Source organism: Semicossyphus pulcher, unplaced genomic scaffold (assembly GCF_022749685.1).
Source record: "Semicossyphus pulcher isolate SPU_LCO1_2020_fin unplaced genomic scaffold, fSemPul1.0.p SCAF_20, whole genome shotgun sequence".
Lineage (NCBI taxonomy): Eukaryota > Metazoa > Chordata > Actinopteri > Labriformes > Labridae > Semicossyphus > Semicossyphus pulcher.
Window position 1 is genome coordinate 9,355,756 of NW_027211694.1, and position 24,747 is coordinate 9,380,502.

At 43.6% G+C, this 24,747-nt stretch overlaps 1 protein-coding gene across 4 annotated transcripts in view; it reads left to right on the plus strand.

Moving 5' to 3' along the window:
- chchd3a (coiled-coil-helix-coiled-coil-helix domain containing 3a) overlaps positions 1-19,037 on the plus strand; it is a 75,514-nt gene extending 56,477 nt beyond the window's left edge. For all 4 annotated transcript variants that reach the window (XM_069671217.1, XM_069671218.1, XM_069671214.1 and 1 more), the window contains 2 exons: positions 13,586-13,721; positions 18,359-19,037. In XM_069671217.1, coding sequence (XP_069527318.1) covers positions 13,586-13,721; positions 18,359-18,382 — 160 coding nt within the window. In that variant the 3' untranslated portion in view covers positions 18,383-19,037. The remainder of the gene's footprint in view (positions 1-13,585; positions 13,722-18,358) is intronic.
- Positions 19,038-24,747: the final 5,710 nt, after the last annotated feature.

Here is a 24,747-nt window from a genome sequence, read left to right on the forward strand (position 1 = left end):
TGACGTCTACAATGGTGTTGCAAATTAGTTCCCACTCGTGTTGTAGTTCAATAAATGTTAAGATTTTTGCCGTTTCTTTTCTCCAAAGTGCATTAAAGCATCACAAATGGATGTATGGTCCTCACTTTGATAGTGATACGCTAGCTCTAAATACATGTTCCGGCCACACCTTGCTGTTATGAGTGATGACTGTTCGGCACAAAAGCCGTCATGGATGTAGCACACATCCGACACATATATGTAACTCAAGAAGGTGCTCATCCGCGTTCCATCTGTCTTCTTAATAAGAGGCCATTAGGCTCCATCGTAATGTAGGGAAAGTGGATGAGGAGCCAGCAGGAGGTGGGGCAAGAATGGGCCCCGGCTCCGAGCTCTCCTCCGGGGAGCCTAGGCTAATTGTGTTAGCCTGTCATTAGCCAGCGCTAACACCGGGATCATTGTCTCCCTCAGAAATGCTGGAAACTGATTAGCCTAGCCCACCGGGGGTTAAGCGCTAGACTCGTGGAAGCCGGAGCTGAGACTTCCCAAATCACATTAAAGAAGAGGGGGGGGGGGAATACAGTGGAATAACATTAGCGCTAAATGACAGCGCTAACTGCAAGAGAGCGTCGGGGTAACGTGCGGGTAGTCATGTGATGCAGACCTTTGCATGGAGAGCAGTGATTGGCTGATTGGATTAGAGGAGGTGCATTAGCAGAGATGTGACTGGGTTACAATTGTGGAAAGGTAGAGGAGGGGTGTGTGTGTGTGCGTGTGTGTGTGTGCTAATGAAATGGCGGGAAGGTCTGGTGTTACAAGACAGGAGCATGGATGCATTGAGGGGATCAGAGCCGCAGGTTAATTGGATTTAACAGGGCGTTGTTTATGTGTGTGAGTTCATGTGTGATGGCGTATGTTTGCATGCACTCAAATGTTGAACATCTCGTGTGAACATAAAGCGTGCGTCTTTCCTTGAAGCTCCCGTCCTCTCCCTCTCTCTCTCTCTCTCTTCTGACAGAGACCCTACAGAGATAAGATGCAATCGATGGCCTCTGCTGAATAATAAAAGGAAATATTTTTTGTCTCATGCAGGCTTTTTGATTTCCTCAAAGTTGAAAATGTCCCCCTCGAGATTAAAAAAGAAGAAGTCTTATCCATACTTGATAGAATTAACATTTGATATGTTAATGCGAGGATGTTATAAAGTGCGGGAGATGACATCTTTCTTATTAGAATGTCTTCATTTCCCCACTTCAGCGCATGTCAGTGCTGCTGTAAAGAGAGTGATAGTCCTCCAGGGTTTGATTAGGGCTGATATTAGGCTACGGTTTATTATATAAGAGAAGAAGAAGTGTGGGACCAGAGTCTGTCAAAGGGTTTATCATGTGAATATTTGCTTTTTGGAAGCTATAATAAAGACTATTGGTTGGTTTCCATGGGTCAAATCTGTTTTCAGCTTGTGATATTTAAAGGGCCAGTTCGCCGATTTTCAGCCTCAGTCCTATCATGTTATTATGGGGAGGTAATGCCAATATGGTAGGAAAAAATGCCTTTGGAGGACGCTATCCGCTTCTCCAATGGGCCCTGGAGAACCTCCACCAGACTACGTAAAACGCGCCATCTGGCGGAGACCAGGGAGCTTGCTAAACTACACTTCCTCAATCTAGCAGGCCCGGCCCTGATGTCGTGTCTCGAATCGACAGGTATTTCACTCCAGCATCTCTCGCTGCGCTGTTCCTTTCAGAGGGAGGGGCGCAATGCACGCTGGGTGTTGTAGGAATGTAGAATGGGCGAAACCACGAGCTGTTTGTACTTCCTCCACAGCTATGGCGCCAATTTCAAATATTATTGCTTCTATCGATTACAGAGGACACCAGCTTTGACTGACGGTGGCGTTTTCCAACGGCGAATTGCTCCTTTAAAACTGGACAAAATATGAATGGGATTTGGTTGGAGTGTATGCGTCATAGCTGCATGTATGAGGTTTTTGTGTATGATACTTAACTAAGAAGTTTAGCTGCACAGCAGTACGTTCCATTCATAGCAGAGGTACAGTTTGATCAGTTTCCTCTGCCATGTTGAAAGAAATAAATTGTTAGCGTATGGTACACAAGGGAGGGAAAGCGTGTGTATTTGTGTGTGAGAGTGTGTAGTTGTTTGCGTACTTCTGCAGTACAGCTGTTCCCTGCCGCTCTCCCGCAGTATTCCCGCCAGAGAATGATGGAGCTCTCCCAACCGGAACGCTCCTGCATCACTGTGACCTCATTACATCCTCGCGCGCACACACAAAGACACACGTGAATAGATGTGCACGCATATGCATTCTTTTACACTTTCTTACACCTATGGGGTTTTACAATGAAGCTGCTGTAGTATCTGAAATTGTTGCTATGAATCACCTGCTCTCAAAGAGTGGTGTACAGGTCTTCCACATATACATGCAACATGTAAAAGATAATGCATAGAGACAGTATGTTAGAACCCAGGCTTTATTTACTTGTCCTGTGACACTGACTGTAGATAAGAGTTCCCGTCTTCCTTGTGGAACGGAGGCTATCTCTCCCTGCGCCTGATTTATATCCTGCCACGTTCACCACGAGTTGTTTATCCACGTCTGATGCCTTATCACACTGTCCAGCGCTGAATGCGTGACCTTTACTGCACCACATGCATGTAAGACTGCACATGCGAGTGTCTGCGTGCGTGCGTGGGCGTGCAAGTGACTTCCCCCGGCCCTGCGGTGACCCAGAGGGGGCTTCGGTTTGAAACGGAAGCTGACAGGCGTGGAGGGAAAATGATAGATGTGAGATTATGCGAAAAAAGATGGAATGGGGAATGAAAGAACGAAGCGTGGACCTAAGCCTCCTGTCAGCGCTAACCTTTGGTGCGGCTTTGGGCTTCTTTGTCGAAGCCGGTCACTGTCGCTGTTTGTCCAGGGTCCCTGAAGAATACAGACGGGATGGGGACGTCTTATGATGGTGAATGGCTCGATCTGACTTGAATCCTCCTTCTCAGGTCTCACAATCTCTTTTAAGCGTTCTACCTTGATAGTGAGATTTATCTTAAGATCAGAAAAGGCAACACATTTCACACTCTTCGTGTTTCCGGTAGCTTCCCTACACAGTCAGCCGTAGCAGCGAATAAAATCTCATTTTAGCCCGTCACTTCACTGTCACTCCTCTCCTCCCTCAGGCTACACACTCCCTCCCTTTTGTCTGTTGTTTACTTTTTAGCTCTTTTGAATAAACCTTTTTTTTTAAAATATTTAATCTGGTGAAAATAACAGCAGCTGCAGTCCTCTCTTCATCACACACACACACACACACACACACACACACAAAAGGTAGAATGAGGAGGCGTGGAGCAGAACTTGTTGAATGTAAATGGCTCGTTGTTTTTCTTCATCACACCGGTGTGCTGTGCTGTCTCGGTCAAGAGACAGACAGAAAGTAGAGCCCACTCGTCTCTCTTTTACCCCTTAAAACCATAAACAATCCACAAACACAACTCAAACACCTTATCTACTTTGTTGATGAAGTTACATTATATTTGTGTTATATAATCAGCAAACTTTTGCTTCATTAAGTTGCTGCTTGTAGGGCTGCACATCGGTGCATTGGCTAGCAGCTAGAAGGTTCCTGGTTCGAATCCCAGTTCGGACTTAAGGGGCTTTTCTTTGTGGAGTTTGCATGTTCTCCCTGTGCATGCGTGGGTTCCCTCCGGGTACTCCGGCTTCCTCCCACTGTCCAAAGACGGTTGTGTGTCTCTATGTGTCAGCCCTGTGATTGACAGGTGATCGGTCCAGGATGTACCCGCCTTTCGCCCAATGACAGCTGGGATAGGCTCCAGCTTCCCCGCGACCCTGAACAGGATAAGCAGTATAGATAATGGATGGATGGAAGTTGCTGCTTGTAGGGCTGCACGGTGGTGCAGTGGCTAGCGCTGCAGCTAGACGGTTCCTAGTTCGAATCCCGGTTCAGACAAAGTGGGCCTTTCTGTGTGGAGTTTGCGTGGGCTTCCTCCGGGTACTTCCTCCTACAATCCAAAGACATGCTTGTTAGGTGACCCTAAATTAGCTGTAAGTGTGAATGTGATTGACTGCCGATTAGTCCAGGATGTACCCCACCTCTCGCCCAATGACAGTTGAGATAGGCTTTAAGTACAGAGATTTCAGTACAGCTTTATAACTAGTAGTAGCTTGTCTGTAGCCTGAGAGACTAAACCCAGGGCAAACATCATATTAAGACCACTATGATATTTTGGTTTAATTATACGACACAAAGGTCAAGTTTTTTGCCAACAGGGTACTTGTTGTTCAACGACACGTTTCCTCCATTTTTTGACAAATCAACACTTCTTGTCACAATGTTGTGGACACCAAATCCTCTGCAACCCAATGCAATCCAACACATCACCCTGCAACAAAGCATTGCAGGACGATTGCGTTTGTTTTATCTTTGACATAACTGAAGAGGATAAATACGCCGGTGAAAATCCTGCAAAATCCACCTGCTGCTACAAAATGCAAATGCGCCGTAGAGGCAGTTAGAGGCTCTCCATTTTCCCGGCAGAGCTTCTGTTTGTTTAAGGATATGATAACAGCGTCCCAATATTAATGAAGTTAATGATTTATTGATGTTTGTTTGAGCCAAGCTGCACTTTTAATTACTTAAAAATGACAGAGGAATTGATGTTTCAGGAAGGTTGTTGTACTATATACGTGTTTTTATTCTGTGACGTGTTCTTTGACCTCTCTGCCAGCTGAGGGTGATCCACAGGTCTGTAGCGAGGCAACCAGGGCGCGGGGACAAGGTGGCGGTCGGCCGAGGAGACAGAAGTCAATAACTGCTTTAAAAGCTCCCCTCTCGGCCTTGAGAGCTCGGCTGCGCCGGCTGTAAAAAGCACACATTTCGAGGGAACCTGCGTGGGCACATACACACCTTTTAGTGGACGGGAAACACACTCATGGCTTTTATTGCTTTGCTGTATTATTTGGGTTTTGCTCTCGTATAGTCGGTCGTAAAACGAAATGAATGATGGAGAAGAAAAGAAGTGACATGCAGAAAATGTGCACCACATATTCAGGATATAGTCCCTGAATCTGTTGCATACTTCAATATGTGTGTGAAATATCTCAAACATGTTTGCGTTGTACGTGTGTGTGAGGTCAGAGAGGACACACACTCCCTCTCTTTCCCTCACATCCATCTCTTCTCCCCTCACTGCTCACTTAGGACCAGTGTTTTCTGTCTTAATTTAAATCTGTCTGCTTTCCCCTCCACTCTCTCTCTCTCCTTTCTTTTGCACTCCTTTATCCTTGATTCCTGTCTTTCTCTCCGTCCCTTCCTCTCCCTCATTCAATCTCTTCTCCATGCTGATGGATTTCACTGCAGGGGGTCACTCAGGTCCCCTTTTCAAAAAGCAGCGTGAGCGAAATGTGTGTCATTTTTCTCCTTAACTGGATCATTTGTATTTATTTACCCCCCTCCATACTGACGCCTGCCTTAACTAGAGAGAACATGAGGGCTTTTTAAGGGGGATCCGGCACCCACCCCTTAACCCTATTAACCCCTAAGTGGACCCAAATGATGATAAATAGACAACGTGGTGATTGGGGACTCAATCTGGTGGCAGGCGAGGGTAATCCATACTTTGGATGCTGTAGTATGTGTATGTGTGTTGTTCTAGTTGTGTGTGTGTGTGAGTTAGAGATTCGGGGAGATAAATTCTGGAAATGTGTGAAATCAGACCATAAAACTGCTTAAAAGTGCTTTTTAATCATAATAGAATGATACGTCCATTAGAAGAGTCATGTGACTGCACATCAAATGGCTTCTTCCAGTTACATAAAGTGCATTCCTTCAAAAAGAGAAAAGCACGAACTTCCCAGAATCAAATCAAAATGTACTTTGATGCTATTTTTAATGATGAAAGGGCTGAAGAAATGTTAAAGCTGTGATATGAAGTGTGTGTTTTTGCACCACACCTTATACTGTAGTTTAGTTTTGGCTCTAGAATGTGTGTTCTTCATTTACATGTTGCTGTTTCTGCATTGATCTAAACCAATAAAGATGGATGATGCGTCTCTGTGAACATTCATTGTACGAAATTGCTGCCATCATGCGATGGTGATGTCAGAGTTGCACAGTAAAGGTCGGCAGCTCCGTAGCCACTTCCGCTAACCAAAACACACACATAACGTATCGGAAAAAACAGCAAGGATCTTGCATGTAGGCGTGTTAACAGCAGAACAGCTTCTTGTGTTGGTCGGAAGCAGACGTTCACAGATATGTAAACTTCAATGACTGTAGTGATTGTTTTAGTTACGTCTCCTCTTGCCGTACCTCCTCTACTCTGCTAATCTGGAACAGATCGGCTGCAGGAGCCGGATTGGTCAACAGAGCTGTCAATCATCCTTTTTACAGCATCAAATAACTAATTAGAAATAAACTAAAAAATGAACACTTGGACGTAAATCAGCATGATAATAACTAACTACAATGACAGAAACCATGTTTGAGAAACATTTATTTGATGTGTATTTTGATTTTATAGTTTGACTCATGTCCCATCTGTTAACATGGAGGAGGCGGGCTTTATGACCTAAACTGCAGCCAGTCAGCAGGGGGCGCTTGAAATGTTTTAGCTTCACTTTTAGGGAGCTACAATCTATGATCTAAACACACATCTATCAGATTTTCGTTTTTCTCTTCAATCAGACCTTAAGTCGACTTGCATGTTGTAAACTTTTCAAACTGTATCTCAAATGACTCTTCAGCGTCCATCTTTCAGGAGATGTGTCCAGGAGCCAAATTATCCGCACAGGTCTCCTCCACTCAAAATCAAACAGACTCCGTGATTAAAACCAGTAGAAACACTGATTAAAGCAGTTTTGAGTTAAAATCTGTGTTTTTTCAATGATCTTCTGTGGAAACAGGATGTCAGCAGGGTCTGCCGCCGCTAGCTTGATCCTAGTTGCTCAACTTGTTTGAGTTTCAGTGTTCTTTGTTCGAGAGGTTTTTACTGGGAGATTAATTATCCACAGATGTCTCCTCTTCTCCAACACAAAGGGACCTGGTAATTACAACCAGTAAAAACACTGAAAAAAACAATTTGACATTACAAATCTGTGTTTTTCAAGAGTTTTTCTGCCTGCTGACTTTTCGTCAAACAATCAGAAAGTAGTCAGCTGGAAAGGTTTTAATGTCCAGCCGGCAGTCAGTCTAACGTGTGTCCTACAGGTAAAAACATGGGACTTATATAGGTTCATATATGGGGTTTGATGTGGAACAGAAAGGAATAAATAGTCTTCAATCTTCATATTTTAAAGCCAAATTTGACTATAAATGAAGTGAAAACTTTTCCAGCCATCCTCTGGAGCAAGTAATTGTTCAGTAATTCTTATTGCAGAGGACAGAATTAGAGTAGTCAATGTTCTGTTACTTGTGTGCGTCTTTGTTCCCTGTTATAATGTATCTGAAACTATGATGGATGAACGTACGTGTGTCCAGATGCGTCTCGCACTTTCTTCAACAATTGAAGCATGTTGTATCCCTAACGGAGATCTATGAACGCCATTCCAGCGCACAAGTCTCTGTATTGTTACAGCAGATGGTAGTCATGGTCAATATATGTTGCTTTGAAAAATGTACTGTCTCTGATCCTCGCTCTGTCTATCGGCGTAACACATGCATATTGCATCAAAATCCCTCATTGATTACAATAGTTTGCGGTCGATGCGTTCTTGTAGCCGTAGCCATGAAACCTGCGGGAATTTGTCCCCTCTTTGTAAATGTGCTGACTCGATTAGCGGGAGGCTTGAAAGAAGGGATTGTATTAAATGATACAGGGACACCTTGAGGAGCGGGACGGACAGCGAGAGGGAGGGAGCAGGTAATCTGTTCTGCTTTATTACATGTTAAATGGGACACAGTCGCCCTCTCGCATCGTTGCTGCCCCTCCTCTCAACCTCCTTTTCTGTTCCCTCCTTAAGGAAACTTTACAAAAGGAAGCGAGGGAAGAACTTCCTGTGCTTCTAGTGACACCCTTCTTCTTTTCAACTTAACTTTATTTACAAAGCACCTTTCAGACAAACGTGCAGCCTAAAGTGCTTCAAATAGGAAGAAAGAGACAGAACATAAGAGCAAAACATTTCTGCAAAATAAAAGCAGGATTAAAAAGATAGGTAGTTTTTGTAAGCTTTTATTTTGGAGGAGTTTCTCTTCTCTTCTTTTGGAGTTACGTCTTTTCCCTTCTTTTCCGCCCTTTTATTTCTTCTCTCTGCTGTTTTGCCATTCTCTCTTTTCGTCTCTATATGCCTCTCTCTTCCTCCCTCCACCTTGTGATTTATGACGCACAGCAGAGAAACTGTAATGTAGATATCTAAACCAGCCTCACTTCCTCCCTATCATTCATATCAGCGCATCAAGGCAATAGGGACTTGCTAGGTGTGTGTGTGTGTGTGTGCATGGGGGTGGGGGCGGGGTTGATAAGGTGATGTTATAGAGACCTTTCCTGCTACTGATGGCACGAGGCGAGACCCCTATATGACTGTTTAGATTTACTGTCTCTTAGGTACAGCGGTACAATACACACACACACACACATAGAGCAAATAATAACCAACTGTATCTGCCTGGCTGTGTCTCCCACCACATGGAGTTTTATTAAATATCCCATGAACCTCTGGAGTTCAAGGGAGGGAATAAAGGAGAGGAATGACGGGAAGATGGAGATGGTAAACAAAAGGGAGAGAGGGCAATAAATGCACATTTATTGGCTATGGCTGCTTCTATAACTTGTAGAATGATCTATGGATGTGTGTGTACAAGTGTATATAGTTCATGTTGAGCTGCTGTACAGATATAAAGCAGCACTGTCACCAAGAGGGCTTATTTCCCTAGATGGGGTCACATGATCTATCTTAAGGCATCAGGAATTGAGAAAACAGTCATTTCTGACCTAAAAAAAATCATGTTTTTCAGAATTTTCGATGTGAAATTTGCATCTTCAAGCCACCGAATATGAATGAAATTCAACAATCTCAGAAGAAAAACTGCCCACAGTTAAAATGCACCCTTTAAAGATAGGTAATAAATAGACATTGCATCATTAAACGGGGTCAAAAGCGTAAGAGTTTAGGAAGCAAAGGACAATACAAAGAGCACATGTTTGTCATTTCCTGTGACTCATTTAAACACAGCTAAAAAAAAAGATGCCGTGCTTTGGGAAAGTGATACAGTCTCAATATTTATGAATGCCTTACTGCTCAGGTTACACGGGAACTTGATGATTCATAGTTGTTTATTTACAATTTCAGAGTATGATTCCCACGGTGTGGGTTCAATTTTTATGTTGGAGTCCCGCAGGGATCGATCTTCAGACCACTTTTATTTAGTTTATATAGTTATGACTTGCCCTTGATTTGCCCAGAGGTCCATATCCAGATGCATGTAGTTATTTACAACCAAACCAACAAACAAGAGAACAAGCTGCTTCCAAACTGTCTGCAGTACTGAGAAAATGACAGATTGGCTGTCAAATCCACTCTGAAGAGTTTTACCCCTGAGTTGCTCTAAACTCTACATGAAGAACTGAAGGTTTACCTTGATTTGTTGCTTAGTTTGATTATATGGGGAGGTTTTATCGGTTTAAAATCCCCCCTAGTTTGCCTAAAGCTGAGTACAATTAACAGGCTAAAAGATCTTTGTGACGACCTAAAGCCAACTTGGAAAAAACTACTCATTCCAGGTAGGATTGATCGTTTTAAGATGACAAAATTCAGTCAAATTTTAAAAGTAACATCATGTGTAATATTCTAGTGGTCATGGTTTAAAGTGCATTCCTGATACGACATGTCTATCCTTTCAGCATCTGCTCACCCTGCTGCATAGCGCAAAGCAGTCAGGCTATGCTAAATGACATAAGGTCACCCTAATGCAAAACCAAGAGGAGGGAGGTGGGAAGTCTTTCCCTACCAGCTCCGTCTGTTAGGCGGCAGGAACTTAATGTTAATCTTAATGATAGATGATAGAGGATGCAGCGTGTCGCCACAGAGTGTGTGTGACAGTGTTATTGTCTCTATGATTAACTCAGCCACTGTCTCCTTCCCCCCTTTCTCACAGAGAGACCCAGAGAGCAGGCAAAAATAGAAGTACCACTGTCTGGTTTTCATCAAGACACGCTCTCTTCATTTCTATCCATCCTCTCCCTCCCTCTCCAACTCCGTCCTCCTTACTCTCTCTCTCTCTCAGAGGCCATTACTGGTGATAAACACAGTGGTTTGTATCAGCAGGATGCACCTGGCATTAACGCGAACGCTTAAGAAAGTAATTAGTCGGTGTATGTGGCTCCTCTCGTCCCTGTAGATGCCCATAGGCGGTAATAAATGAGCGCCAGGATCCATAGGAATAGGATGGCAGCGATTTCTGCTAGCACCACTGTCATCGTTCAATACCCTGACGCAGAGCAATGGCCTTGTCATGCCTGCTAGCAAATGACTGAATCTTTCCCCAGTGGGTCCACAAATGCAGATCCTTCTCCATACCCAATAGCAGAGTGTTTCAGTCGGTGCTAAAAGCGATAGAGCCTACTGCTGCATCGACCAAGATTTAAAGGAATAGTTCCACATTTAAAGAAACGTGATTATTTACTTCCTTGTTGAGAGTTAGATGAGAACATCAATTAGCTTAGCTTAGCATTTAGAGTCTGGTATTGGAGGTGTACTCAGTGTCGGACAATAATCAAGTCAAGGTTATCAGTATTGGGAATGAAAAATGTTATTGGGACATCTCTAGTCTTCACAGGTATGAGTATACTCAAGGAAGCAGCTGTCTCAAGGCTCTGGCTAAGCTAAGCTAACTGTCTCTAGGATGTCGCGACACATGTACAGAATAGATATGAGTAGGATGTCAATCTTTTCGTTGTGATTCCCAAATTTTGGATCTACACCTTTTAATTGTCCAAAATTGACATATTCTTCATTATCATACCCTGTTTGGCCTCTTAGCACTGTATTGAATGGTGACTGATTAAGTGTATTGATAAATCACACTACTGTTGAAGGTGTCCAGACCCTCGTCACAAATTGTCACTGACCTGCACTTACAAGGACTATAGATTTTTCTGGCCTCCTCTAACAAATATACCCATGTAGTAATGCACATATGTGCGCATCTCCACTGCACCAGCTTCCTGCTGCATTTCACCCTGTTTAATGACCCGTGCAACCAATCCCCTGCTTTGTATCCGACGGGGGTGTAATTTCTCTCTCCGGGGGGCGAATCAAACATCTGATTCTGACTACAGGGGCTAAGCTAACCCCCAATATTCCTTTGAGATCAGCAGAGTTGCTGACGGGCAAAAACCCCTCTTCTCTCTTTCACACTCATGCGAGGCATTTAGTGAGGCAGATGGAGTGTCCTGAGCACTGGTGTGAACAAAACGATGACACCACCATTAGCATAATAGCCCTAGCATGTGCATGTGTCATCATTATTGGTTTTTATGGGGTGTGTGAAGAGACAGACAAAAGCAGTTAACATTGGGTGAGGCGCCGGAGCTGGTGTTACATCCCACTTCATGGAGCGACTGAAGTATCCAACTTCTGCATACATCTAACATAAGAGTCCCTTTACATGAGTTGAAGTTTAGCGTATCAGCTAGCGTCAAAAGGGCCAGCGTCTGAATGGTAGCAGCACTAAATCTGTAGCAGGACAGACTTGTTTAAATGTCCTGAAAATTAGCATATCAGCTACCATAAGAATTGCTAGCATCTGGATGGTACCAGTGCTAAATCTGTAGCAGGACAGATTTGTTTAAATGCTCTGAAATTTAGCGTATCAGCTAGCATTAGAAGTGCTAGCATCTGGATGGTGCAAACACTAAATCTGTAGCAGGACAGACTTGTTTAAATGTACTGGAAATTAGCATATCAGCTACCATAAAAAGGTTAGCCTCATGGATGGTACCAGTGCTAAATCTGTAGCAGGACAGATTTGTTTAAATGCACTGAAGTTTAGCATATCTGCTAGCATTAGAAAGGCTAGCGTCTGAGTGGTAACAGCACTAAATCTGTAGCAGGACAGACTTGTTTAAATGTACTGGAAATTAGCGTATCAGCTACCATAAGAAGGTTAGCCTCATGGATGGTACCAGTGCTAAATCTGTAGCAGGACAGACTTGTTTAAATGTACTGAAGTTTAGCATATCTGCTAGCATAAAAAGGTTAGCCTCATGGATTGTACCAGTGCTAAATCTGTAGCAGGACAGACTTGTTTAAATGCACTGAAATTTAGCATATCAGCTAGCATTAGAAGTGCTAGCATCTGGATGGTGCAAACACTAAATCTGTAGCAGGACAGACTTGTTTAAATGTACTGGAAATTAGCATATCAGCTACCATAAAAAGGTTAGCCTCATGGATGGTACCAGTGCTAAATCTGTAGCAGGACAGATTTGTTTAAATGCACTGAAGTTTAGCATATCTGCTAGCATTAGAAAGGCTAGCGTCTGAGTGGTAACAGCACTAAATCTGTAGCAGGACAGACTTGTTTAAAAGCACTGAAATTTTGCATAGCAGCTACCATTTGAAGGGCTAGCATCTGGATGGTACCTGCTCTAAATCTGTAGCAGGAGAGACTTGTTTAAATGTACTGGAAATTAGCATATCAGCTACCATAAGAAGTGCTAGCATCTGGATGGTACCAGCGCTAAAGCTTTAGCAGACCTCAAGGACAGACCTGAGGGTGTGAAGCTAGCGATGTGAATCCTATAACTAGACAGATTAGCATTCACAGCCTACAACAACAACAATCTCCTATTGGATGCTAAAATACTCAATTAGCTATTTAGACGAGTCCAAGGTGACGGCTACCCAGAATTCAATGGCTGACACTCTCTTCCTGAATCAATGGATGGATTCCTTTGTACTCCAATAGGGTGGTCAATACTCTGCACTCTGTGATGCTTTTATTTTTTAGGTACCCCTTATAACGTGACTAAACAATCAGAAAGTACACTTAGATTGCCGGTAATTTTAACCCCATCATCATTATCAACACATTGTAACAAGTGAACCATAAAGCTAACTTAGAGTAAACCAATGCCCTTCTCTGTGCACTACACATTGATTAGCCGAGTTAGCTTCTCTCCCATGCTGTCCCTTGGCTCTGATGGATTTCCCTTTTAAGGATAGGAAGCCATTGTTGGAAGCTTTATGTGACACTTCTTATTGTCCGCTTTTTTCAGAAAGCCCTCCGGCCTCTCTGTCGATATGTTGTAATGGACACATCGGTACGGTCATCACAGAAGCTTTTGAAGGCCAGATTGACCTTTGATCTTTGTCTTCCAGCAGAAACGGTGTATTTGATTTGTGCTTCAGGTGTTTCGTACTGGAATGACAGTGTTGCTCACTGGGATTTAACGATGCATTGCTGCCTTGAGATACATATTATCTCACCTTATCTTCATTTTTTGTCCACCTTGATCCCATGTAGCTCTTTTCTCACTTCCCCTTAACTCTCATCCTGCATCATCCTCTCCTCCTCTCTTGCACCATGTTTTCCCCCGTTTTCACACTTCTTATCTCCCCTTCTCGTCCCTGCAGGCGGTATGAGATGTACCCTGTGTGTGCAGACCTGCAGGGCCAGATCCTGGCGTGCTACAGAGACAACGTTGGAAAAACTCTCAACTGCTCCAACATAGCAGCTCTTTACCTACAGTGTGTCAACAACGCCAAACAGGTGTGTATTTACAAGTCTTTTTATCACCCTTATATCTCAATTTGACACATTTTGTTACACTTTTTGAAGCATATTTTGCATATGAATGTTGTGTTTTTGTGTCTTGCATGCTTGTAAAGTAAAATTGATGAACATTTCAGCTGCAGCAGCTGCTAATCTCCCCAGACTTTACGTTCTGTAACTGCATCGATGCACGATCGTCAACTTCCGCATCTCGCTCCATCAAGTCCACACCTCTAATAACTGCACATCAGAGTAAAACACATCATTTAGTGTTTTCTCTCTTCCCTGTATCCCTGGGCGGGGCGCCTAAAACCAGGGCTGCATGCTTACTGTTGTTATGACAACACACCCTAGTCATTGTTGGACAGCAACCGTAACGTATTGGCTACGTGTTTGAAGAGTCAACACTTAAAATACATCGGAATTGAAATATTTTAAAGTGCATAACAAAGATAACTGGCCCCAAAGACTAATTTTCATATCCTGTTGCAGGTTCATTTTCACCATGGTTTAGCGCCCCTCTTTGCATAGCGCCCATTTGCATTGCATATTTTACATACCCCCTTTTTGCGCCACTGGTGCTCAGTGCAGGCCTTCATACAGCCTCCGCCTGAAACCACCCAGTCAGCTCTGTCCCTTTAAGAAGCCCCGCCCCTACAAGCCCGCTTCCTTCTGATTGGCCAGCTCCCCGAAGCCTGCTGAGGTCACAAAGTTGCAGCATGTCGAAAAAACTGTGTGAAGCCTGGCGTTTACAGCAGCCTGCATACTGAGCTGAGAAGCCTGCGGATTACTCCAACATACTTTTAACTACAGATTTGAAATTTCACCCACGTTTAGTCCGGACATCCGACATTGTAGCATTATATATACGTCTTAAAATGTGAAACAGCATGATGCCCCCTCTCAATCAGTCAAAATAATGTATTTTTTCCTCTCTGAAAAGAACGAAAAGTATGTACGTGCAGCCTGGACGGATGATATGTAAGTCATAGCGACTCGTAATCCTGTAGTGTAGCTCTCAGTTGAATTAATGTGTATTACAAAGTAGCCCCATGTGTGTTTTAGCTTTAGCATACGTCATGGTTTCATAAATGTGTTTGGTAGCTACACTAGAGCAGCTATTCCCTCTAAAATGTATAAATGAATTAACAACATACACACACACATATACACTAGCATCCATTTACATGGGCCCAGCTCCCTGCTCTTAGACAGGAGAATATAATTTCCACTGTGCCACTGGCGCCTGAATAAAGCTCACCCTAAATAGGCAGTTTAAACCTTACAATCTATTTCCATAATACCTGCTGACACTGGCGTTCCCCCGGCTGTCTCTGTGTGTGTGTTTTAATGTAATAAGACCAAAGGAGTAGCCGCTGCTAGTTGGATAGCATCGTCCTCTGTGGGGCTCTCTCCTTTCATTGCCAAGTGTAAATGTTTTTCTGCCCTCTGCCTCCCCCGGTCACACACTGTATGGTAATAGTAATGTCACTCAGGTTGATATTAACTTGATTCCCCCTCTCTCACTTTGCCCCCAACAAGGCTCAATTTACATTCAGGGAGCTTTTTCTATTAGATTGTTTTTTACAATTGCATTGTTTTTGCCGGAAATGAAGGAAACCGAGTTTTATGTCTCACGCGGGTATTAATATCAGATCTGAAAGGCAGATTTTTAAGCTATACATCATGTAAATTGCGCCATGTTTTATTCATTGCGTGTGCGTTTTTAGAGAGATACCTGTAGCCTCGTCAACATGCAGCAAGGGTGCGTTCACATTCACAGTCCGGATGCTGTTATGATGTTGTAAATTGTTTAGAAGCGAGCCTGAGACGGTATGATAATCCGCTTGTGTTTATCGCCCTGCGGCAATCGCGGCACACACTCCTGTTTGTCTGCGGCTTATCGGTGTAAGACTTGCTTTTAAAGTCATTAAGTGAAAGGAAAAGCGGTTCTGTGATAAGGCTTTAAAGGAATAATATGCAGAATCGTACAGAAACAAAACGGGGGGAAGGATTGAAGTAGGATTGATAGGAGCTGATGGAGCTTCGTGATTAGGATTGTTTACACAGTTTTATCAGAGCGAAGCAGGAAGAACGACTGTTAAAGGACGGGACTTTGACCTCCGGAGGTCAGAGGATTTAAACGTGACCTCTAAACGCCGTGCCTCATCCCCTTGAAAGAAAGTTTCAAACGCCCTTCTGTGTCCTTCCCCTTTACATCTAAAAGACTGCAGCACCATGGGTGGACATGGGAAGATGGCATCTCTCAGAGGATAAAATCCCCCAAATCTCAGTTTTACAATATTGACCCCTCAGCTGGATTCAGCCAAGACAGCCGCCCTTTGTCACCGATAATTAGCGTCCTTATCGCCGCAGTCCGCGATAACATTTAGACCCACTTTCGCTCTCCTTTGTGCCCTCTGTGCCCCGCCACCGTTCCTTCCTCACTCCCTCCATCCACTATCCCTTCCTCCCTCGTCACATTTCTAATGCATTCAGCACTTAAGAGGTCCCGATAGCAAACTGTGAGGAAGAGGCGGTCGAAGGACAGATAAAGTCTTTTTTTTTCTCTCCTTCTCCCTCTATGAAAAAGGGGTTTATCACGCAGGCCGATCTCTCCATCCACTGCCTGCCTGCTCATTCCATATTCTCGCCGCATGGCCGCCTCTCGCTCCCTATCTTTTCCTCCTTCTCTTCATTTTTTAGACTGACCCCTCCGTCTCCTTTTTACTCCTGAAGGGCCGAGCCGGATTCCTGTTTGTGGTTTCAGCGGGCGTTAAGTGTGCAAGGATCGAATGAAAGAGAAGCTCACATATCTGCTTCAGCTTCATCTTTATATTGACATTTCAAAAGAAATCGCCGTTAAAGTACATCTGAATGTTTAACGTGTCCTCCAGACATCTGTAAATCTTGTCTCTGTGTACATTTTCCTTTTGATTTCATAGATCTGTTTTCGCCAATGATTATATTTAAGTTAATTACTGTGATGTGAAAACAAATCCATATTACAATACGGAACACAAGCAGCTAGAGACCCGCAGAGGCTTTAAACAAACCCAAACAAATTTCCCCGAGAGAGAAAATGGATGTGAAAAATACAGTCATTAAGGCTCCTGTGGAGTTTCCTTATGAAAAAAAAGTTCTGTTTATATTCGTGTGAAACAACTTTAAGCTATACTTTTATTCTTACAATGTGAAAGTGGATGCTTTTAGTGACAAACCTACAGAGAAGAATCACTCAAATCTGCAGCTCCACTCAGCTTAAAGGAGCTTTATAGCAAATTACAGATCATTGTTTCGGCTCGCAGTCAGCCTGTGGACATATTTACATTTGCAAACTACGCTTAAAAAAACAGGGGCCGCTGGTTTGGCTCAGTTGGCAGAGCAGTACACTGATCGCAGGCTCGACTCCCGGTCCGCCAATAATTCGATGTATTTTATCCCCCACTCTCTCCTCCCCACATTTCCTGTCTCTCATCAGCTGTCCTATCCCAGCTGTCATTGGGCGAGAGGCGGGCTTACACCCTGGACTGATCGCCAGTCAATCACAGGGCTGACACATAGAGACGGACAACCAGTCACGCTCACACTCACACCTACGGGCACTTAAGAGTCACCAATGAACCTGACGAGCATGTCTTTGGACTGTAGGAGGAAGCCGGAGTACCCGGAGGGAACCCACGCATGCACAGGGAGAACAAGCAAATCTGACAGTCAAGAGCAAGAGCACATAATCAACCTCTGTTTGCATGTTTTCTATTATTTGCACGACCCTTAAATGACCATTAAATTCTTGTGTGAAAAGAGGCTCACCTTGTAAACACTCAAACTGTGACTCCAGCCTGGTGCGTCTGCCTGATAAATTCAGCACGTGTTTGGGGCAGTGTAAGTCACATCTGCACCTGAAAAACAGGTGCATACATTCAGTGTCACAGCGGCTCTGATTCAGTTTTTCACACCACAGCAATCTGTGGTCTAGAAGGTTCTGCAATGACCGGCGATGTACACAGATTAAAAATGTGGAATCAGATCAGAAACGGCAGATATCTTGTTGTTTCGCATCAGAAACCATATTGGAAAAGTTGCAAGGATGCCTCCTTAAAAGACATGAAATCATGAGATTCAAAATGAAGCCTAAGTTGGAGTCTCTTTCTGCAACTTGTCCACACCTGGATGTGACCGTGTGAAATGACTGCCTGACAAACTGTTGTCAATAATCACTTCATGAGCGATCAATACGGTACAAAATAAACTCGTCCACAACACCAGATGGTTCATGACGAGGAAGATATCCTTCTTTCTTACTTTCCCCTCCACTTTTGTCCCCTGTCTCTCCCCCGCTCCTGTTTTTTTTCTGTGTCCCTCCTCTCCTCTTAGGCAGCTCTCCTCGGTGGCATCAGCTGCAGTAGTCCAGTTCAAATGGTTATTGACAGAGAGTGCTGGGGATTTGTGCTTGCACTTATCGCTAACATGGAATCCACTGCCCTCGGGTCTTTCCTCCACTTCTCCCCGCTCGCTCCATCCTCTTTCCTTTTTATTGTACTCTCAGGCCTTTTCGCTCTGCTCTCTATGTCGTTTTTTTTATTTCCCTTTTCTGTTTCTTTAATGCACTTTTTGTCTGTGTTTGTCTGCAGAACAAGCTGAGGACCGGCGGTTAAAGAAGAGGATGGAGGAGGAAAGACGGAGCAATGAAGAGTTTATGGTGTGGGATTACTTATTATCGACCGACTGACAAGACAGACAGACAGACCAAACCGGAGTGGAGGAAGTGAGGAATGAGTCAGCACCAAGACACACACCCTCAAAAACCCAGTGGAGACCGCACACAGCACCCTGAGAGAGACTTAGACACCCTTGATTATAATTTTCTTCCCCCTCCTCTCTTACCTTTTGTCTATCTCTCCTGTGAGCACGTAGGGAGGCTGCGACTCTGTCGGCCATTTTTGGACCACCAGCACAGACCGATTGGACCAAGCAGGCCTTAGCTCGGGCCGCTAAACGGACAGTTAGCATGAACCGGATCGACTACAAGAAAGCAAGCAACCTCTGTCACTTCTCTTGGACCCATCCTCCACTGTTAGCTAAATAAAAGTCTATTTTTACACACAAAAGTCAGTCCCATGTTGCTCTCCATAAACCCTGTCCCTTATGCACTATCATGTACACTAATACACATGTTAGCATCTGTTTCTTCCTTGCATCTGTTCGTGTGATAATGTTAATAATGTAACAATGTGCGTGTTGAGCGTTCATCCCGACCAACACTTGTGACAATGTGTGATCAGAGGAAATAAAAGACGGAGCGATGCAGGAGCTGTTGTCGAACTTTTTCTTCCATAAATATTCAGTGGTGTCTCTCGAGTGTGTGTGTGTGTGTGTGTGTTATGCTAATTACAGCAAGCATTGTACTTGTTTGATGGATACACGGCCCATAAGTTGTCTCGGCGACATTTCGCCAAACGGAGGGAATGAGCCCGAGAGAGGGAGATGTGAGCGCGGGGGAAATATTCATCCCAGATGCTCAGGTTTGTAATCCATCTTTCTCTCTTTCTGTGTCTCTGGATCTTTATCCTCTCGTTGTCCCGTCTTTCCTTTCACTTATCTACTTCTTTCGGTCCTCCTCTCTTCTTCCTTTCAGGAGTGTGTTCTTTCTCCGCTCAGTCTCCCAGGCTAATGTTGCCTTGGAGGAGGCGGCTTCTCTACGCTGTCTGCACTCCGCCAGACTCTCTGGGTTGGGTTTAACTGGATAGACAGGCACTATATGTGTGTGTGTGTGTGTGTGTGTGTGTGTGTGTGTGTGTGGGCGGGGTAGTAATGCAGCCATCCACATGCTTTTTATGCCGTGTGTGAGGGGGACGTCGGAGGGACACCGTCTGGGTTTGATGTGGAGGCAGAGGAGACGCTATCTTTATTCTGCATCAGAAGAAGAAAGAGTGTGTTTTATGGAGAGGGAGAGATTGTGTGTGTGTGTGTGTGTGTGTGTGTGTGTGTGTGTGCGTGCAAGCATGTGATTCATTGTGACTAATCCCCCTCTGCGTGTCAGTCAGCTGTCCTTTTTGCTTTTTGACTTTTGGAGTCATGAAGGGGTGAGGGGTTGAATTCTATTATACGACGTGTGTGTGTGTGTGTGGGTTGGAGGGATTTTCTAAAGGTTAGGGATAATGGGTATTGGAGTTCATGGCAGGTGTTTTGCCACGGAGCAGACCCACTACATTTTTTTTCCCTTGCTCTGATACAACTCCCCTCTCGGACCCCAAAATAATTGATTTAACGGTGTATTCTGTCTCAAATGAGATTAAATCTCTTCTAATATAATTAAAGCATGATAAGAGACTTTTTCTTTCTCTCTAGTTGACGAATTTGCTTATGTATTTCCTAAAAAGAATAGCCCATATATATGGTAGGTATAGCTGGAAATCATACACACGCCTCCTAAAGCGACAGTTGAAATCTTTCATTCATCAGCGGCTACAATTAATGAGATTTAGATCCAAGGGAAGATTGTGTTTTTATATAAATAAAGGTGTTCATAAGTGACAGATCGAGCTGAATAGATAAAAAAAAAAAAATACTTCTTTCACAGCGGAGATGTCCTTGAGAGCTGCTGCTGATCTTCTAAGTGGAGCAGCACGGTGGCAACAGGAAGTGATCATATGGTGGCGGCGTGGCTGAGGGGTCGAGGTGAAGGAGGACAAAAGGTTTGTCGTAAAGGTGAACCACATGACAGTGACAGCTGGCAATATAAATATCCGTCCTGGATTTCTGTTTATCCTGGCAGTGGCTCAAACAGCCAATCAAAGGTTTTGCATTGACTAGAGGTGCACCTTTATTGTCCAACCCAAAAGGGAAACAAACGTTGGCTTATAACAATTTTATTTTGATATTGATGGAGTTACAAGGTTGACGGTAGCTCAGTCTGTAGGGACTTGGCTTGGGAACCGGAGGGTGGCCGGTTATAGTGCCAGTACAGATCAAGCATGGGAATTGGGACTGGTAGCTGGAGAGGTGCCGTGTCATTTCCTGGGCACTGTCGAGGTGCCCTTGTGCAAGGCACTGAGCCCCCCTCACTCTGACATCTCTCCATTAATGCATGTCCATAGAGTCCTGTTTGTGCATGTGTGTATTTCAGACCTGTGTGTGCATTCTTCGTCTTCTTTGTCTTCTTCTTCTGCTTTGTCTTCTTTGTCTTCTGTCTTTTTCGTCTTCGTCTTCATGTTCTTCTTCTTTGTCTTCTTCATCCTCTTCTTCTTCTTCTTACACTCACATTGTGATTGTCTTGTTTTTAACACAAAACTCCGGTCGCTAATAAAGTACTACATCTCCAGAATTAAACGCCTGGTCCATGCAAGTTTATTTCACAGCAGGAAGACCAACTATACTCACACAAACTCCATCTGTTGCAGACAAATCACAATGAAGCATCTTCAGGATCCAATAGGGATTTGTGTTACAATTTCCTCCTTCTAATGTTGCTGTGAAACAAATCTTATGAATATATTCTGTCTGAATATCACGGTCGTATAGTCCAAAATTCTTGTTTTTCCCTAACATTGTTCCAGTCTTTCTGCCATGCATAAATTAAGCTCCAACCACCATCATGACTCACACATTCACGCACTAAAAAGGCTACACATCAGTGTTTAAAACCAGAAAAAAATGTCCTGAAAATTCGGTTACTAGTTAAGGGCGTGTGTAGAAAGACTGAGGAGGGTGGACATTGCTATCACATATAGAGGTCAGTTATATCTCGCTATAAGCCATTGATTTGACCCACCTAGTAAACACAAGAAGGGAATAATATCACAGTTTAACAAAGTACGGAGCAAAATTATGGGTACATTTCTAGTGTTGCAGACTAAAAGGCTGCAACAAGCTATAAAAAGTTGATACTGTTATTTATACCAGCTTCTGTTAGTTTGGCTTCCACTGTCTCTATAAGTGCTCTGTACCATCTGTCTCAGTAGCAACAGTGAAACTTTGTCACTGCCACAGACGCTACTCCCCGTAGTGGACTCTATAAAGCGATTAGGATAAAGCTGCAATTTCATTTAGATGCTTTTACAATATTTCAGTCCTATATTGTCTCTTCTCTAAAAAAAAAACCCCACCAGAACGCACTCAACTGAGCATCACAAAAGACAACATCCTCCGCCATGATGACTAATCACATCTGATTTAAAGACCTTCTTTGAAGCAAAAAAAAGAGCTTTCACTTTAAAGTTTCCCTCCGGTTCTTATCCGTCTGTGCGTCTCTTTGTGCTTTTTAGTGTCTCTGCACAGTCTATCCCCATTCTTGTGTTTGCATTGACTTTTTTTTGTCCTTTTGTTCTGCTTCACTCTCCTTCTGCTCCTTTTCTTACTTTTCTCCACTTCTTTCTTTCTTCCCCTCGCTCTCTAACTCATCAAGGATACTGAGGCAGCCTGAGGGGCGGATCTGCTGGCCGTGATTGGCTCTCTTCGCTTGCCAATGAGGTGTGAAGCGTCTGCCACGCTGCTGTAACTCTTCTCCGAGGGACACCCTCACGACACACACGCACATTTTCACACAATATGCTTCAAATAGATACAAGCGCTTGACAAATGCGTTCGCCAACACAAATTAAGAACACAACAGAAGACACTATGAAAATGTGATGGTTTTGTCAAGGCGAGGACACCTCTTTCCGATTAAGAAACACACCAAAAAAGGAATGTTCTAGGTTACCAGCGATGCCATAGGGGCCTGCAGATGAGAGGAGACTGTCATACACTCTATTCTAGTAATGGGCAGGCAGATGGCAGGCTGCTCTGTAGCCTCTGCTTAGGCTGATGGCTCTATTCATCAGGCTGCTCGGCCTCCCTGCAGCCCTGCACCCAGCTACAATTTATATCTCCCTCACACTCCCCTCTGCTATTCTCCCTCACTGTTATTTATTTGTACTTTTTTTGTTTTAGTCTGCACCTCTTCTCTTATTTTCTCTCAGTCTGTGTGCCGGTGTCTGTCTGCTTGGCACCATAAAAAGTCTGTTTCATTCGAGCAAGACTTTCTGCTGCTGGGGGAGTGAGTTACTGGCTCAGTGTAAGAAAGTGCTGCTACCTTCCTGTCTTTTTGTTTTTCTGGCAGACTAAAGTTTTGGTCATGCAGACACTTTTTTTTTTTTGAGGCAGAGCTGCTTGGTGGCAAGGGAAGTCTAGTTGGACCGGACTGAGCTAACCTTGAGCTAATGCCAGCTTACTGCGGTGCATGTTAGCTTAGTTGGAATAACAAACTAGAAATTCTTAAAGGAATAGTTTCAAGTTCTGAGAACTGCCTTTTTGTTTTACCTGAGAGTTATGGTAAACAAGATAAAATCGATACCAATTTCTTATACTAATGCTCAAAATGAAGCTACAGTCGGCAGCCTGTTATTTTGGCTAGTTTAGCAAAGAAACCAAGGATGGACAGGGGTAAACAGCTATCATGTCATTTATTGGCTTCAGAGCAGTCACTTCTGTCTCTCCTTATAACCTTTGAGTGAAAACAACACCTCAGGAAGTCACTACTTCCGGACAAGAAATAGTCCTGTAACCCTTCATAAAACCGCCAGCGGCCTGTTAGCTTAGCTAGCCTAGCAAAAATACCAAGACTGGGCAAGGGTGAATAGCTAAAGGTAACAAAATCTGCCTGTAAATATCTAAAGGTTTATAATTTCTTGGCTTAGGAGCAGTAACTCTCTCCTTACAAGTTTTAAGTGAAGACAACACTTTAGGAAGTCACTACTTCTGGACAAGAAATAAGACCGCACATAACCCTTGGTAAAACAGCCAGTGGCCTGTTAGCTTAACTAGCCTAGCAAAGAGACTAACGATGGGCACGGTAAACAGCTAGCATGTCTAAAGGTAACAAAATCTGCATTTAAATATAGCTAAAGGTTTATCATTTCTTTCTTAGGAGCAGTAATTTCTGTCTCTCCTTATAACCTTGGAGTAAAGACAACACTTCAGGAAGACAAGCGAGACATAACATGTTAAATAGTGAGCTTTACAGGTGCTTGAAGGCACATTTTGTTGCCTTTGGATGGAGCCAGGATGGCAGTTTTCCTGCTTCCAGTTTATGCTAAGGTAAGCTAACAGGCTGCTGGTTTTAGCTGTATGTTAACCAGAGAGATACGAGAGTGATATCAATCCTACAATTAAACCCAAGGATAGAAGTCGGATAAACATGTTAACTATATAAAACATAAATTGGCGTTGTTATTCATGTTTGAAAATGGTGGTAATAGATGGAAAGTCAGAAGTTAACAGAGCAGGCTTAAATAGCCGTTAACATTAGCTGTGGTAGATACAGTGGTGCAATAGATGTACATGTACATGTGTGTGTTCGTGTGTGTGAAAGCAGACAGAGGCAGTGAGTGAGAGCCTGGCTTTGACTCTCAGTTTCCCTCCTGAGATAAAGTGAGCTGTAATGAGGCCCTGAGCTGCTGTGCTGAGAAGACAGGAGGACCGGCAGGGGACGAGGATGACCTTGAAGGCCATACACACACACTCGCACTTGAACACTGACTCCAATCCACCAACTTTCAGCAGTCAAACCATTTTTGTAATGTTAAAGTTAACTGCACATATGTCTATATTACAACCATGATGCTTAATTGAAATATCTTGAATGCAACAGCTGCAATTACTTCCCAAAAGCACAGGAAAAGTTCTAAAGAGTTTAGTTTCAATTTGAGGAAAGAAACAGATTGCAGGTTTAGAGTGTGTCTGTCTTCTTTGGAGTGACAACAATCACCATATTGCAGAAAATCCTTCTTATGCTGTTGTCTCGGTTGCTTGACTTAAAAGCTGGCATGCTGGAGGGCTGAAGTCGGAAAAAAATTAAGACAGACGTTTGCTAATGAGAAAATATTCCATCGCTGACAATGAAAAGTTTGTGTTTTAAAGTGTTACATTGAATTATTTTACAGTAAGGAAGCTTAAGGAAAGCACTTTAACTTCTACAATATGTTTCTTTGTATTCCAGCTGATCCTGACTGAATGGCCTGACCAAGACGTCCAGAAGAAA